Raw genomic sequence first — 18,053 nt, 5'->3', positions numbered from 1 at the left:
CCTACTTTCCCGCGCAAACCGTGCTTCTCCCCCCCGGGATTGGACTTGCCCCGCGCAAACACGTCACCGGGACGCGCCCTGATTGCCCTCCCGTGCGGTGGCCCCCGGGCACCCTCTCCACCCAAGCTCTCGTCCGCTGAGCGCTTCCTCGCCGCAGCAGATGCTCACAGGCCCGCAAAGAGGTGGTTACATGAGACCTTTGTTCTCGCGACTCCTCGTTCTCGCGCTTGGCGGACTGCTACCCGGTTAGCCCTAGCGCAGCGGGTGCGCATACTCGATCGGTCTTGCGGTGAGCCTTGGCCCGTAAGCGCTGTGACTGTCGCACTGTGCTTGGGTGAATAAACCCGTGTTTGTTGGCGATCTGACTCCGGAGCCTTCTCTGCGTCATGTCGGAGAGTCGACGAACCCTGCCGTAGCGCCTTTGTGCGTTCCTTACCGTCGTTCGTAGGGTAAGCCTTGTGCACACCCATCTCCACATGCTGGAGCTTTTGTTCCACTTTCGGTCAAGATTTCGAGATATCCGAAATTTGGCCCATGACTTCGAGATAAAGGGATATAAATAGATGGCACATGCCACGGAAAATTTCAACTTAGCCGATTTTTCGAGAAATGTGAGTTCAAGTTAATGAGGTATTACTGTAGTAATGAGGTTTCACTGTATGGCCAGGAGCAACTGCCATTTTGTTCATTTGTATACTCAGAACAGGTCATAGGGCCATTTTTACAGCCTGCTATGTCTCTTGCTTTGTGTCTCAACAAGTGGAGACATGACTGTTGTTCCTTTTCTTTGCTAGGAGTGTGAGCACAACTTAAGCAAGCCCGAATTCAGCCCTGCCAGCATCAAGTTCAAGATCCAGATGGCCGCATTGTGAGTTTCCGTATTGCCTTTGCTCAATGTGATTGAAGTTCAGCAAGAGTTCCATTAATTTGACTCCAGCGTACTTGATCCAGACCAATAGACGTTGCCGACAATAGACGACGGACGGCGCATGAGAGAGATGCAGGTGAGCGGTAAGACTGGAAGTCCAGCAGTAGAGAGATCCAGGGATCTTTATGCTGCTCGGCCGGCATGTCGTTGAAGCTAAGAGCTGACAAATCGCAGGTGGGAGTTAAGGAGCAAACAGAGGCAGGAGGTAGCGGAGAACGGGATAGGGCGTCGGCATCTGAATGTTTGCGTGCAGAGCGATAAATTACACGTATGTCATACTCTTGAAGCCGTAAGGCCCAACGAGCGAGGCGGCCACTGGGATCTTTCAAGGTCGATAACCAGCATAAGGCATGGTGATCAGTGACGTCAAACTGACGGCCGTAAAGATAAGTACGAAATTCGCTGATTGCCCAAACAATCGCCAAACATTCTTTTTCCGTCACAGAATAGTTTGATTCTGCCTTCGTTAGGGTGCAGCTGGCATATGCGACAACGTACTCGTCAAAGCCATCTTTGCGTTGGGCGAGAATGGCGCCAAGTCCGACACCGCTAGCATCCGTATGTATCTCAGTAGGCGCATTGGGGTTGAAGTGGCTCAGTACTGGAGGGGACGTGAGGAGCCGGCAGAGCCTCATAAATGATTCGTCACACTCCGAGTTTCAAGCCGACAGGTCTGACGTGCCATTAAGAAGCTGCGTCAAGGGAGCGATGATCGAGGCAAAATTACAGATGAAACGCCGGAAATAGGAAGACAAACCAATGAAGCTCCGTAGTTCCTTTAGAGTAGTGGGCTTGGGGTACTCAGCAACGACGCGAAGTTTGGCAGGATCAGGCAGAATTCCCTCTTTGGAGACGACGTGGCCTAGGATCGTAAGTTTACGGGCACCAAAATGACATTTTTTCAAATTGAGTTGCAACCCAGCTGACGTGAGACAGGCAAGAACTTGCTCAAGGCGGGCGAGATGCGTATCGAAATCGGTAGAAAAGACCACAATGTCGTCTAAGTAGCAAAGGCATGTGTGCCATTTAAGACCCCTGAGAATAGCGTCCATCATTCTCTCGAAAGTTGCAGGCGCGTTGCAAAGGCCGAAAGGCATTTAAACTGTTGCGCAAAGTGACGAAGGGACAGTACTGAAGCGAGAAAACCAAACACTGCGCTCGGTTGTCGTGTATTGTTTTCTCGTTTTAGTTTTGTCACTTTGCGCAACAGTTTTAATTACTTTTTGTCCAATTTGTTGCCTTGCTGCCCCTGTGCACAGTGAAAATTGGTCATCACATTTGTGTGTCCTTGTAACAAAGGAAAAGAAATTCTGCAGCGTGGTGAAGCAGCTTGGGGTGCACTGTGCAGCCGTGTTACATGCTGCTTGGAACTTTGGTGAACTTAGCTGATGCTCTATCGGCGCGCTTATACTAAGGTTTAGCAGGTTGATGCATAGTTGATCCTGTGGCACAACAGTATGAAACCCGGGGTTTCTTTTTTCCTTGAGTTTTATACTTTGTGTCAGAGTATGCTAACATTTTTTTTCTAGTTTTAATCAAACGACCGTCATTAACATGGCACTGTCTTCACAAGGTTTCTTCATGTTTACTCGTCTGGAGAAAACTACGAAATGTGGCTGCAACAACTCACGAGGCATTTGCATAACATAATCTTTTTAGCTGCTAAATGTTTAATAAAACGCCTAAAAATCTCAAATTGCGTTATTATCAAAGAGCTGTGCAAAAAAAAAACACATGAGGGAATGAGGTGTCTATTAAATGCTACTGTTGCCTGCTAACAGCAGCACTCTATCTGCCCGATGTGGATTTGAATTTTGTTGCGTCAGTTGCAGAAAAAAGATTTTTTCGAGCTTGGCGACGGGGATCCCTTACTTTGCTTATGGTAGCGAACAGCCGTGGGCGGACACCACAGAACAAGGGTGAAAGTAGCACTCTGCCATAATTCAGATGGCACTTTGCTGCAAGTTGATAGATGGTACTTAAAATTTTGAATATCCCTCATTATGAAGGGCCACCCAGCCAAGCATCGTCCTAGTATAAAATAGACTTTAGATGTGGCTATGTGCCAAGACAACTGAAGATAAAAAGTTCATTTTCTAGTTGCCATAGTGTTGTCAGAAAGCGAGTGCGGGTGGGAGCTTTCTTTTCAGGACACAACTTAATACTAAGTCATAGAAATATGTTTAAGAAAAGTGTGGATTTGAGCTTCGCCCGACTAGAAAGGCATTTCTTTCTGACCTCACTCGATAAAATGTAGTACACAAGCTTCAGCCAAGCTTTTGTGATATTGCATTATTGTGCATGCGGGACATTGTTGCGGGTGGCACGTTTCGTTAGCAGATTTCTGCAATAAGTTTGCACTCATCTGCTCATCTGAGACAGTTGTCGACATGTGCTTCGAGTTTCTTTTAACTGATATTTTGCAATATTTTAAAAAGCTTCAGTCTTTAAATAAAAATTCTGCTTTGTTGTAGAATTTTGGTGTCTGCCAGCGGTTGAGAGGGTTATTTCTTTTCAAGTATGGAAATTGGTTCCGAGCTGAAACTGTGCCATGCTCCAAATGTATTTATGAGCCAACTGTGAAACTTGTGCTCGCTTGTTGTGCAGCCACCACATCCCGGAAGTCAAAATCAAGTCGGTGACCGCATTCAACATTGGAGAGGTGAGACTTTCTGAGGCTAGCAGATGCCTGCAGATTCCACTCATAGACTCTGATCAGTTTTCATGCTAGGGCCAGACAGACAGGCATCTCTCGTTTACTGCCTTTCGCAAGAACTGTACTTAGAGGTGTTTGAATATTGCAATCTTTTAATGGAATACGAATATTTGAAGAAAAGAAATTGCCTTCAATATTATATCGGATATTCTCTTATTCATTTTCTTATTCAAGGGAAGTATGAAGTGTGGCTGGAATGCATTACTCGTCATAGTTATGTCTACTGTTCAGCTGAATAGCTTGGATTGAGAAAAAAACTGCTCTTCGTTATCCGAGAGACGATGACAGTAGTAATAAAACAATGGGAAAAATCATGTCACCAGGTGCACCTACCGTGTTGTGTTCAGGAAAGCATGCCAAGGCTAACTAAATAATAAATTGCTTTGCCTAAATCGAGACAATGTCTTAGCATAATGAAGTGTGTTTATACACAATTTCAATCTAGCGAAATGTCACTGCCACCATTAAGGTATATTGAGGCAACACGTAAATTGAAACTGTCATGGATGCAAGTCGTCAAATCATTGCAGAGCTGCTTACGAACGAACCTCTTAATTCGCATGCGCGAAGAAGAGCGGCCATTGAAGCACAGTGGCATAGCTGCAAGGTCGTGCCGTCAATGTCCCTTATAAAGTCCACGTGTGATACAATCGTATCACGCGCCCTGTGGGTGGCTTCATGCGCGCAGCTTCCCGCGTGAGCAGGGGTTGATCAAGCATGCTCAAGTTGGGGGCAGGTAGGCCTCCTCCTCTCGCCTGTCATGGCTGTTAGTGCTGCGGAACGCAGCCCGTGCGCCATGTTTTGGAGGTAATCTGTGACGTGTGCAGATTGCCAGTCGTCCCTTGGAAATCCCACGCATAGCGTTGTTGTGTGTATCCCGTTCAGCAGCAACTTCAAAATATCGAACCCTGTGCTTCTGCAAGCGCACTTCGTCCAATAGGGCCACAATTGCTTCCCAAATTGTTCGAACTATTCCGTGACATTAAAATGGAACTGTTTTGGCAGATGCTGTCAAGCAAGACATTGAATCTGAAGGGTGGTACATGCAATGGAGTAAACGTGTGTCTCAGTTTTGCTCGCCGCAAATAGGAATGGCTCGCACAAACTGCTGTCGGCAAGAGCAGATAACCACTCTGCTTCAAGAATGCGAAAGGCCTTTGGGTCCAGTACATGTTTCACAACAAAGCAGGGATGACATTAAATCTTTTCACTGAATGGCTCGGTGCATGGAAAGCTGAACTGGAGATGTGTGCGCTGCTGTGTTCTTGTGCGGGGTTTCCCTAATTGAATACCACGGATGGCATTTTAGTTTTCTGTGAACGGCTAAAACAAATCTGACTTCCCACCGCTCAAAACGTATGTTAACATGATAGTTTGGACTTAACGATCGCTGTAGTGTCGTGCAATAGCACCAGGTGCCGCCACTCATCTGCGATTATCTGTAGACGCCAAGATGTGGCGCCACACTCGATATAGTATGTATATATAGGACAGACATCCTTGAATAAAGGGCTCCCGTTCGTCTGGGCTACGATGTGTGGTGTGGTGCATCCGTTCGGCCGCACCGTCCGGCCGACATAACAAACTGGCGACGAGGATGCTACCCGGAATTTCGCCGCCGCCGCCGTTCCTCGTTTCACCAGGCACGCCCGCCATCCCCTGGCCGCGATGGCTGCGCCTGTTTGAAAACTTCACGCTCGCCTCTGGAGCGTCTGAGCTATCGGCGGCCCGCCGCCGAGCCCTCCTTCTGCACTGCCTCGGACCTGAAGGACAATGAATTTTCGACGCCCTGCCACCGCCACCACCATCGAACGCCCCAGACCACCCGCCCGCGCATCCGAGTGCGGGAACCGCCCCCCTTCAGACGGTTACGCCTTCTGCAACCACCGCTGCAGTTGGAACGACAGAGATCAAACAAGCCGATGCCGAGCTCGCACAGCCACCGGACGAGTACGACGCAGCTGTTCAAGCCCTGGCTCGACACTTTTCCGCTACTTGCAACGTACGCGTCGAGCGACATCGCTTCCGTGACCGTCGTCAACTGCACGGTGAGCCGATATCGGAGTTTGCTCTTGCGCTTCGCGAACTGGCTTCGTCATGCAACTTTGCCGCACAAGCGGATACAAATCTGTGCGACCAGTTCGTCGCCGGGGTCACATGCCCGCGCCTACGGGAGCGGCTATTGCTCGAGGGTGACGCGCTCACGTTTGACCGCGCCGTGGAGATAGCGCTTCTTCGCGAGCAAGTGCAGCGCGAATCCGAAGCTCTCGGAACAGCCCCTGTGGATCGAGTAGTACCACAACATAACCGCGGACGCAACCCGACAGGCCGTCGCAGACATGTACGCCAGTCCAGCAGTACCGACCGACGTAGTACGCCTAGCTCTTCGCGCTCCGGCTTCGTTCGTCCGCCTGCGCCGGAGATTGCTAGCGCCGTCGTCCCGTACTCCGTAAACACAAACGTGTGCGGCAACTGCGGCGCACAAAACTGCCAGCCGTCAGCCTGTGCAGCCCGCGGTCGAGCCTGCTTCGCGTGCGGCCGCCGAGGCCACTTTCAACAGTACTGCCGAAATTCGCGTCGCGGACGTGGAAGACGCCCGGCTCGAGTTGCCGAAATCGTTTCAGAGGAAGACGCTGAGAGTGTCGTGAATATTTTTACTGTTCACGCTGAGAAGCGTACGGGCGTCTACGTTGATGTCGGGGTTCAACCTGTTGCTCTGGCATCACGCCCGTGCGTCATAACATTCTTAGTGGACACTGGCTCAGCTGTGTCGATAATGGGAGAACATAACTTTAGGAGCCGGTTCAGAGACCAAGTTGAGCTGAAAAAGTCGCAAATAACGTTGCTGGATTTTTCACGTCGGAAAATTCCTGTGCATGGCCAGTTCACCGCCCTCGTAACGTACAAATCAGAAACGGCTGTAGTAACGTTTCACGTTACACCAGGTGGAACATCACTCCTGGGTGTTGATGCTGTAAAAGCTCTTGGTCTCCAGATTGTAGGCACAGAATTGCGCTGCCTTAATATGGCCGTTGAACCGAACGTCGACACAAAAGGCCCCAAAATCCTACGCCCCGAAATGCATTCGCAGAACACAAACAAGTTGTCTCCGCCCACCACGAAGCCACCACTGGGTCCATCCAAGTTTGGTATGCCTACTTCATTATGGGCCAAGTTCGAACACTTGTTTTCACCAGAGCTAGGACTTGCCAAAGGTGTCCAGCATCGGGTCAAGCTCAAACAGTCGGTAGCTCCTGTCACGCAGAAGCTCAGACGCCTACCACTTTCAGTGCGAGAAGCAGTCAGCGACGAACTGAGGAACCTACTTTCTGCTGATGTCATTGAATGCGTAAATGCGTCAGAGTGGGTTTCCCCTATTGTTGCAGCTCGCAAGAAAGATGGCAGCATTCGCATCTGCGTGGACCTCCGCGAAGCTAACAAAGCTGTGGTGGTCGACAGCTTTCCCCTGCCACACACAGAAGAGTTGCTGCATGCCCTGAACGGTGCCCGTTACTTTTCTAAGTTGGATTTGGCCTCCGCATACTACCAGGTTCTGCTTCATCCAGACAGTAGAGATATTACAGCGTTCATAACGCACGATGGCCTTTTTCGATTTAAGAGAGTATGTTTCGGCCTAGCCTCAGCACCAGCAGCATTCCAGCAACTCATGACGTCAATTCTACAGGGATGCAAAGGCGTTCTCTGCTACCTGGACGACGTCATCATCTTCGGCAAGTCGGAGAAAGAGCACATGCGGAACTTAGAGGAAGTCCTGCAACGAATTTCACACGCTGGGCTCAAGCTAAATGACAAATGTGTTTTCAACACATCCGAACTCTCGTTTCTTGGTCACCGCGTTAGCGCCGAAGGAGTAGCACCCCTTCAGACTAAAGTTGACGCCATTGTTCACGCTGCCACCCCTACAGATGCTGGCAAGCTCCGGTCGTTCCTGGGACTAGTAGAATACTATGCTAGATTTGTTCCACGCCTAGCAGAGGAAGTGGAGCCCATGCGCAGACTTCTTCGTAAGGACACTCCTTTTATCTGGGACACTGCTGCTGAGAACAGTCTTACAAGAGTAAAGAACCTCCTAGCCTCCCACAGGGTACTACAAATGTTCGATCCAGCACTTCCCGTCATTGTGGCCACCGATGCATCCGCATATGGTTTAGGTGCGGTACTGCAACAAGTTGATGGTCGGCACATTCGAACTGTGGCATTCGCGTCACGAACATTGACGGAAGCAGAACGGAAGTACTCGACTGGTGAACGTGAGGCTCTAGCTTGCTTGTGGGCTCTAGAGAAATGGCATGTGTACCTATGGGGTCGTCCAGTTACTCTGCAAACGGATCACCAAGCTCTAGTAGCCCTGCTTTCTTCTCAAGGCACAGGACAGCGACCACTCCGCATAGCAAGATGGACTGCACGGTTACTGCGGTACAACTTCACGATGCAGTACAGGCGTGGTGAGCACAACAAGGTAGCTGATGCCTTGTCCCGGCTACCTCTTCCAGACACTGAAGGTGGCCCCGAGTCAGAAGAAGAAATAGTGTCTCTGGTAATGTGTGTACATCACGATGAACTGAAGCATGCAACCGCGGAGGATAGCACTCTCCAAGACGTTGCCCGTTACGTACAGACATCGTGGCCGCCACGCAAAAACCTGGCACTTAACCTGACTCCCTACTATGAAGTCCGAAAGGAGTTGACAGTGGTTGATGGCATACTCTTGCGTACTGAGCGCATCGTAGTCCCCGCCAAGCTCACAGCCACTTTTGTCCAGCTGGCTCACGAATCACACCCTGGTATCGTGAAAACCAAACAACGCCTACGAGAGAAGTATTGGTGGCCAGGGTTAGACAAACACGTTGAAACAACTATCCGCAGTTGTGCCATTTGTCAGAGCGCGGACAAAAGTGCCAAGAACTCGCCCACACCACTGCAGCCAATCCCTCTTCCTGACAAACCTTGGGACAAGATAGCTATTGACATTGTTGGTCCCTTCGAGCGTGCACCTACAGACTGCAGATTCGTCATTTCAGTAGTTGACTATTTCTCAAAATGGCCAGAAGTGGCTTTTTGTGCTGATGTTACCTCCCGCACGGTGACGAAGTTTCTACTCTCACTCTTCGCACGTGAGGGTTACCCGACAGAGATAGTGTCTGACCACGGCAGACAGTTCACATCGAGGGAATTTGAATCCTTCCTTGAAGACCGTGGAATCAGGCACATCTTTTCTGCCGTATACCACCCACAGGCAAATGGTCTAGTGGAAAGATTTAATCGGGTACTGAAGTCGTACATTCAACTGGCCCTGCTGGAGCAGCGCCCAGTGAAGGCAACTGTGACTGAATACTTGGGAGTATACAGAGCCACCCCTCACAGCACCACCGGTCTCTCACCGGCCGTTCTTCTACATGGCCGACACATGAGAACATCGCTGGATGTAATTGGTCAGCCTACGGCCGACTTCAGCACAAATCCATCGCGGGAGATGAGCGTGCTCAGGAAAAGAGTCGCAGAGCATCAACGGAAGAGCAAGGCCTACGCTGATCAACGGCGAGCTGCTAGGGTCCCCAAGTTCCAAGTGGGCACCTACGTACGAGTGAAAAAACCAATTCCCGGACCAAAGGGCACTCCAAGTTATGGACCACCATTGAAAATCCTCAAAAGAATCGGCCGCTGGTCTTTCTGTCTGGAAGACGGTCGAACCTGGAACGCTTCGCAGCTGTCAGCGGTACCAAAAGAGGCATCGCCAGAGCAAGGAACTAACATAGACATCTCTGGCGCGCACGACATGCCCCCGTTGACAGACTGTCACAGGAGAGATGTACCATCGAAGACTTGGATCACTACGCCTGCTGGTCCGCATCAAACGCAGGAAGCGAGTTCCGCTGATCAACTTGCGTCTCCCTCACGCCCTGTACCACTACCCGTGCCGCCGAGCCCACCACAGCCGCAAGGTTCGCAACCGCATACCCTGGCTTCAGGCTCTCGCACGGTGGAGTGCAGTGTACCGGTAGAAGGCAATGGACTCGATGCCGAGCCACCGCCTGACCGGCCAAGGAGAAATCGCAGACCTCCAGTGCGCTTCCAAGATTACGTGCAGTGATTTGACAGCAGTGAGTGTTCACACAGATAGTGACTGTTTTGTGATTTCTGTGTACAGACAGTGACTGCAATTGTGATTGCTTTGTGCGGACTGGACTTTCTAATGATTCATACGTTTCTTCCCGGGAGGGAAAGATGTAGTGTCGTGCAATAGCACCAGGTGCCGCCACTCATCTGCGATTATCTGTAGACGCCAAGATGTGGCGCCACACTCGATATAGTATGTATATATAGGACAGACATCCTTGAATAAAGGGCTCCCGTTCGTCTGGGCTACGATGTGTGGTGTGGTGCATCCGTTCGGCCGCACCGTCCGGCCGACATAACAATCGCATACCACATGCCCACTTCCGTAGTGCTCACGAAAAGTCCATCGCAGCAGCAACGTACAAGACTCGCTGAGGAATTCACAACCCCACAGAGCCTGTGTGCTGCCTAATGCGTTTCATTTGTGCTTTGTGCAGTTGTCTAATACAGCCAATCGCGGCTACAGTTAAACCTGGATATAACGAAATTGACTAATTCCCGAAAAACTTCATTATAAAGAGGATTTCGTTATATGCAGGTTCGGCATGAAAATTGGAAAAAGAAACGCTTACCGTATGTACTATGCATCAAGATTTACCCCCAATACACTAAAGTTGCGAAGAACAAAAAAGTCCCAGTTTCGCCCAAGAGGCGAAGGTCTTTGCGATTGCGACGGCAAATTAGCAGACATGATAGTAAAGATAGTACAGTCAAACCTCATCAATACGTAACCACTTAATGCGTAATTGCGGTTTAAACGTAGTCACGAAGATTCCCCCACCCAACCTCCTTTCAACCCCATGTATTGGCTGACCGCTTAAGCCGTAGTCGATCATTGGCTACCAAACGCTTAGTGTGTACTATTCTTCTTGTTCTACACGCACAGGCACAAAATAGACAAAATCTCATGTGCGCAGACGTTTGATTCTCGAGTTGCGACGCCTGGACGACAGTCGCCAGCGATAGTGAACTTACAACATGGCCACCATGACGTATTTTCTGCCGATGGCGATTGCTGCGCACAAAAGCATGGCCTTCAAGATAAGTTCCCAGTAACGCGGAGAAGCTGCCGGTAGGGGGTGCGAATTCCCTGTCGTCGTCGGAGTAGTAACCGCGCAGAAGCACATTTTATTGCGAAGCGCATTTGTGCCGTCCCCGTGGACGTCGCTTTGAGGTTCCGTGTAAAGTCCAAACAGGCAACATCGTTGCCGCGCGCTGTACGCTGTGTGTGCGAGTGAAAGCTTGCGGGGGTCAGCCCACTCAATCTCATGTGCGCGAGGGAGAAGGGGGGGGAGGGGGGCAGAAGCGCTTCCGCGCTAGGCACGGCGGTGGAGGCGAGAAAGGGAGGCGTTTACTTTGGCGGCGGCCGCCGTATCTTGAAAGTAGAGTGTACTAGACAATGGTCGAGTGGGCCGAACGGCGCTCTGTCGCTGAGGCGCCGCGTGTGGAAAAATAGTGCGAGGGCGCTGCGAGCGAACTGGATTGGGGCGGAGACGCGCTACGCGGCATATTCAACGTACTTTCGCTTCGGGCGCCGAGGCTGATTGCGCATAGTACGCTCTTAAAATAGCGCTTTATTTCAACTGCAACTTTATCTTTACGCCATTTTGCCAAACATATAAGGATATATGATAGGATAGGAAACATGATAGGATTTGAGGCATAGATTATACAACGCGACGTCTTCAATTTTGCTGTCGTTGTCAGGCGCGTCGTCTGCTAGCGAGCGCGCGTTTGCCACGCGGATGCTGGCGCACGCCCAGTTTTTCTCACAGAACCTTTGTGCAGTACATTTTTTTGATGTTTTAGTTGCTTTGGTGCGCTCATGGCTCTTGACGGCCGGTGCCAAATGTAGTTTTAGCCAGGTGAACTGCTGTTTTTACCACTGTCCTCTAAAAGTAACTGGTATCTCCGCACCGTGAAGGCTACGTAAGAAAATTTCATTATTGATATCGTGTCATTTTACACGCGCTTCTTGTTGGTGGATATTGATCAGGGACAATGATCGAAGAAAACAATATTAGAATGAAATAAACCAGGTTTATTAACTGCGTGGCGCGAAGAATGACCAATGTATTTCTAGGTAATTAAATCAAACGGTACATAGACATATATATTTACGATATATATATGTAAGGGAAAAAATAACAAAAATTCAAAATGGAATAATTGAAAAAGGGAGAACTCCCGACCGGGGGGAATAAGCACACGTGTTTGCAGTAACCAACACACTTATTAGTGAATACTGGAAATAAAACTCTCATTCGCAGAAATAATATTCATAGCAGGTAAAACCATCTTATATATATATATATATATATATATATATATATATATATATATATGCGGTGTGTGTGCGTGTGCGCGCGTATGTGTGCGTGTGTGTGTTATTATACTCTACGAGGCCGAATAGTCATTTCCGTTCGAATGTAACACATAACAGCACTATTGAAATCACAAAGGTGAGTGATTGCATGCAAGTGAGGACTGTTATTCCGAATGCTTCTACTGCCGGAGAGTCGTGGCTGTTGCGCAGAGGCGCAGTTCCTGAGAGAACTAGCTCTCATTCAATATAAACGCCCCATTTTGGGGCAGCCTGTAAATCTGTTAACTTGACTCAGACAAGAATTTTTGACAGTCTCACCATGTTTGCAACCCATTAAAACTGAGTGGCCCATGGGGTACCACACTTATCTTCTTCAACGAACGCAACAGATCTGCACGTTTCTCTATATACGTGTATGTGAGACATGCTGTTCCTTTAATTGTTTCATTATAGTCGTTATGATAGTGCACCGGATAACTGAACGCAGCCGTTTATAATATACAGGCTGCAGAGTTGAGCGGTCATACATTTGGGAACGGCATTACATTTACGCATGAAATATAGAATAAGCGTAACATGTTTTTCTCGGAAATTAGACTTGACAATAATTTATGTTGTTTACACCCCCAGAAATAAGCCGAAGAACGCAGCCACCTGCTTTTTTCTTTTTTTAATATAAGCAAATTCTTGGGTTTTACGTGGCAAAACCACGATATGATTATGAGGCACCCGGTTTAGTTTTGACCACCTTGGGTTCTTTAACTTGCACAAAATAGAAGTACACGAGTCTTTTTCCATTTCGTTCCCATCGAATTCCGCGACCTCGATTGAACCCGCGAGCTGCAGTTTAGCAGCGCAACGCCGTATCCACGATATCGGCACTAATTAGGCTACCGCGCAGGCTTTCTTTCTTTCTTTCTTTCTTTTCTTTTCTTTCTTTTTTGAAGTATCGACTGGAAAAAAAAATTCCACGTACGGCTTACGGCCAAATATTAGCATATAGAATGGCTAACTACAACCGTTTTCGGCGCTCGAAGTCCGACTGCAATAAATTACTCCCGTACCAATTACTCCGCATTCTGTTAAGCGAGAAAGGCGGAAACTTGAATGGAATGTTGCACTGCAGTTTACTCTTTTTCTTTAAATCTATACCAATGCGTCCCGTAAATCTAAGTACAAGGCGCCGGATGGGGCAGATAGGCTGTATACTTGTTTGAAGCGGCAAGCAGGAAGGTTACATATGTTGCTTCGTCTGCATTTCGCAAGACCTACTGATATAAAACTATATGCGCAACAATACACACGAGAGCGACATGTTGCTTGAAGGATGAGAAAAATATTTTTTCTCCAAAGGAAACCGTACAATAACATAGTGGAATGAAAGCCGACACTGCGGCCACAATGCACGCGCAATCACCGAGTGGCATTAGAAAATAATAAAAAATAAAGAAAGAAGAAAAAGGAAAGGAATTTATTCTTAAGGCATAAATACATGTCATATGCAATTATGAACCCCATTTGATCGGTCTGAACGCAAGTACCAGCGCGCGAAGTAGTACGAATGACCCTGCCGAGCAGTTTCCACCAGCAGTTTCCAACGGCGCGACCTTGATGCGGCCCAATCCACATCGACCGAGCGACATACGTCGCTCCACTGCAAAGCATGCGCCGCCCCAGCCGCTCGTCCCACTCGACCATATTCTAGTACACTCTACTTGAAAGTGATCTGCGATGTGAAAAAAGTGTGTGCCCGCGCGGGCTTATCTTCAAAGCAAACTGTGGACAAGGTCAATATTTCACGTTTCTTCGTCAAAGCACTCGTCCTTCGAATGTCATACCAGGTACTGGATGCGTGAACGCATGTCGTTTCGCACAACGCGAGGCGTCGGAAACGTAGAGCGAGCGACATGATGGCGTCGTAGTAAAGCCCCTATATATAAAAAGTAGCGCCATTCTTAGATCTTGCCGCCACCCCGCTCACCCCGGCGTTTCCTCCTTGCCGCCTCCTGTCGCCCCAGCCTCCTCCGCTCCCCCATTGGCCAATTCGTGTCACGTGGAAGCACGCGTTGCACTTTTGTATATTTTTTTCTTTCCAGCGCGCTCCGACTGCCATTCTCGAGCCTGTGCAACGCACAAACGAATCAAACGTGTTAGGGACAAGAACTTCGTTGTGATGGCATGCTGCTGCGCCTTAAGTTGCCGCAACCGACAAGGCGAAGGCAAAAGGCTTTTCTTGTTTACCATCCGGCGTGCGCAAACGCTTGCTGCACACTTGATATTTGCGCCGTCTCGCATTGTCGCATTGCTACTTCCAAAACGGCATTATTAAGACCAGTTACTGACTGACGAAGCAAAATCGCGCCTCAAAAACTTCTCCGCAGGGCGCGATCGAAGTCTTCCTCGGATTTCCTCTGGTAGCGCGTTAGCTGTCATCTGCCACAGCAGCGCCAATGTCGATATCGCGCCTCGATCGCGCTGGTCGCGCCTGAGCGCGATAGTGGAACAGAGGAGGAGGGAAGTGGATGGCGCTACTTTTTATATATAGGGGCTTTACGTCGTAGCGTCGTATAGTGTCACCTAGTGTCAAATTAGTGAAGTGAAGCGCAGAGACTTGCGCAGTAACCAGAGAGTGACGCAGCCAGCGCGTAGAAAAAAAAAACAAAACTATTTTTTTTCCTTCAGCAACATCAAGAAAAGCAGAGTACCGCCTTGGCGGGCTGGGCCAGCTACAGCAAGCGGCGGGGTCAGGTTTGAATGAAGGGAAGGGAAAAGGTCACGCGCGCGGCGGCAAGATCGCCGGGTCGAGGGATGCAAGCCCAGCTCGCGCACACTCGCACGCACGCACACGTGGGCTCGCTCTCGCGCCGTGAATTTGAGTGCGCCAAGCGCGCCGCCGCCGCTTCGCATTCCGTCGCGGTGGAGAAGGTGCTTCCGGTTGCTGCTCGCGCAAAAATGACAAAATTTGGGGCGAAATCTCTAGGTTGTCGGCAGGGGAAATTCGTTATATCGAGGGGGTCTCCCGAGAGGTTTCAAATACATGTGCTTCTATGGAGTCACGGCGGGGAATACAAAAACTTCGTTATATCCAGGAATTCGTTATATGGAGGTTCGTTATAAGCAGGTTTAACTGTATATCGAACTCGAAGGGTATTGTGAAATAGTTCTACATACAGTAAAACCTCTTTGATACGCTCCCATATGTATGATTTCCTGACGCCAACGCTTGCGATCGAAAGTGCAAAAATTACCCCATTGAGTTATTTTTTATTGCTTATTTTTTACCAGTTCATAAGTTCCTGTAAAACATGCTTTTGGCAACGACATTCAATACATCGACAAACTGCGATCATATGATAACATTTTCTGGTTGCTAGATGCCATGTAAACAACAAAATGTGCGAGGGGTGCGCAATCGGGAACAGTAGCCGCGCCCGCCGCATCAAGTTCCCCACAATACTCACCTGCCCGTCTCGCGTGAAAACACCAGCGTACACTCAGTTTGTTATTCTGGTACCAGCAAATCTCCTCCTTGGTTGTTGCACGCCACATCCACAGCTATCATCACCAACCCTATTCCGATAAGCAAATTCGCCTGTCTGTTTTATAGTACGTGTTGTTCCGTTTTTGTTGCACCGTAGTTCCTTACAGCGGAAATCCGCATGCGTGTAGTAATTGCAGCACACCAGATTGCGATCCCACCACATGCCCCACGCACAGTATAACCTGCTTCGCATGCGGTTGCTGTGGCCATTTTATGCAAATGTGTCGTAGCTCACACAGCACACGAACACGACGTCCTGCTCATGTTGTAGAAGTAGTTCCTGAACAAGTGTCATTAACGTACTTACTGTGCACGAAGACAAGGGCACGGGCGTCTACATTGACGTGGTAGTCGCGCCAATCGCGTTGTTATCTTCTTGGTCGACACGGGATCAGCTGTGTCAATTATGCGGGAACAAGAATTCCAAAGCATGTCCAAAGACTGAATTCAGTTGACCAGCTCTGAACTTGCGTTGTTGCACTTCCAACACCTGAAGATACAGCTGTGATAGCAATTCATGTGACCCTTGGAGGGACTTCCCTTCTTGGTCTGGATGCTCTGCAAGCTTTAGTACTGCACATTGCGGGCGCACAGCTACGCTGCCTGCGCATGGCTGCCGAAGCTTCAGAAGTCATGAGCCAAAGAGCAGCTACAACTGTATTTGCAGGACACCAAGTGCCTGCAAATCCGGCAAAGTTTGGTATGCCAGCTCTGTTATGGGCTAAGTTTTCCCATTTGTTTTCATCAGGCCTTGGCCTGGCCAAAGGCGTCTAGCATCCGGTCAAGATGAAGTCATCGGTCGTGAGTCGCCAGTTGTGCAGAAGCTGACATGGTTACCACTTTCTCTGTGCAAGCCAGTTAGCGACCAGCTTTAGCAGCTTCTCTCTGATGATGTAATTGAAAGGGTTAACACCTCTGAATGGAATTGTCCTGTAGTTGTAGTCGGCAAGAAAGACGACAGCATCCACCTCTGCATTGACCTCAGAGAGCCCAACAAAGCAATTGTAGACCTCACGGCTTTCATTACGCACGATGGCCTTTTCCATTTTAAAAGAGTGTGCTTTGGACTGGCGTCGGCTCCAGCCGCATTCCAGCAACTCATGACTATGGTCCTCTGCTACATAGACAATATCATCATCTTAGCAGGACTGAGACAGAGCACGTGAGGAACCTGGAACAAGTTCTGCAGCACATCTCTGAAGCTGGACTCAAACTCAATGACAAGTACATCTTTATTGCATTGAAGCTATCATTTCTTGGACGTTGTGTCAGTGCGGAAGGAATAGCTCCCCTTCAAGCAAAAGTTGGGTCAATTGTGCACGCTACCACCCCCACAGATGCAGGCATACTATGTTCATTTCTTGGTCTTGTTGAATACTATGCTAAGTTTATTCCCCACCTTGCTGAAGAGGTAGAAACTATGCGCAGGCTACTTTGCAAGCACATTTATTTTGAATGGGATGTTGCTGCTGAAAAGAGCTTTGCAAAGGTAAGGAACTCCTTGTATCTCGAAGAGTACTGTGCTTGTTCGACCCAGCGCTCCCTGTTATTGTGGCCACAGATGCGTCTGCAGATGGCCTGGGTGCAGTACTGCAACAAGCTGACAGTCCATCCATACGAACTGTTGCATTTGCATCATGAACCCTGACAGAGACAGAGTACTCGACAGGAGAGTGTAAGGCTCTGGCCTGCCTATGCGCATGCAAGAAATGGCACATTTATCTCTGGGGACGATCATTCACTTTAATAAAAGATCACCAGGCCCTTGTATCTTTGCTTTCAACACAAAGCACAGGACAGTGACCACTTCGCATTACGAGGTGGACTGCTCAGTTGCTGCGTTACAACTTTGCTGTACAGTACCGACGTGGAGAACACAACAAGATAGCGTACTTGATAAACTTTTTAAAGTGCTAACAAGAGACAAGGCACAAAAGGAGGGTCAGACACAGGACAGGACAAGCGCCTGTCCTGTGTCTGACCCTCCTTTTGTGCCTTGTCTCTTGTTTGCGCTTTAAAAAGTTTATCAAGTGTACACCAACTAGGCCCACAGAAAGTTCTTCTAAAACAAGGTAACATACGCTTTGTCCCGGCTTCCTGTCCCAGACACAGAACAAGGCCTTAAGATCGAAGAAGAAATAGTGTATCATAATGCCTTCAGTCCACATCTATGACCTTCAAATCGCTACAGCCGATATACGTTGTAACAAGCGACAGGCACTTTGCCGATACCACGCGGGTGCCGTATCAGATGGCCGTATCTTGAAAGCGATCTGCAACGTGCTCCAAGTGCGCGCCCGTGCGGGCCTCATCTTCAAAACGATCTGCGATTTTGGCACAGTGCGCCTAGTGCCGGATAGCTTAGCATGGTACTGAAGTACTAAAGCTCCAAATAGACGACACA

The 18,053-nt window shown here is 49.0% G+C and overlaps 1 protein-coding gene across 2 annotated transcripts in view; it reads left to right on the top strand.

Annotated features, from left to right (window-relative positions):
- LOC119461866 (dynactin subunit 4) overlaps positions 1-18,053 on the top strand; it is a 245,552-nt gene that overhangs the window by 142,550 nt on the left and 84,949 nt on the right. For both annotated transcript variants that reach the window (XM_049672777.1, XM_037723239.2), the window contains exons 8-9: positions 795-868; positions 3,536-3,590. In XM_049672777.1, coding sequence (XP_049528734.1) covers positions 795-868; positions 3,536-3,590 — 129 coding nt within the window. The remainder of the gene's footprint in view (positions 1-794; positions 869-3,535; positions 3,591-18,053) is intronic.

The sequence above is a fragment of the Dermacentor silvarum genome, chromosome 8 (assembly GCF_013339745.2).
Source record: "Dermacentor silvarum isolate Dsil-2018 chromosome 8, BIME_Dsil_1.4, whole genome shotgun sequence".
NCBI classification, from domain to species: Eukaryota; Metazoa; Arthropoda; class Arachnida; order Ixodida; family Ixodidae; genus Dermacentor; species Dermacentor silvarum.
Note: the sequence above shows the minus strand (reverse complement) of the source record. Positions and strands in the feature narration are given on the sequence as shown.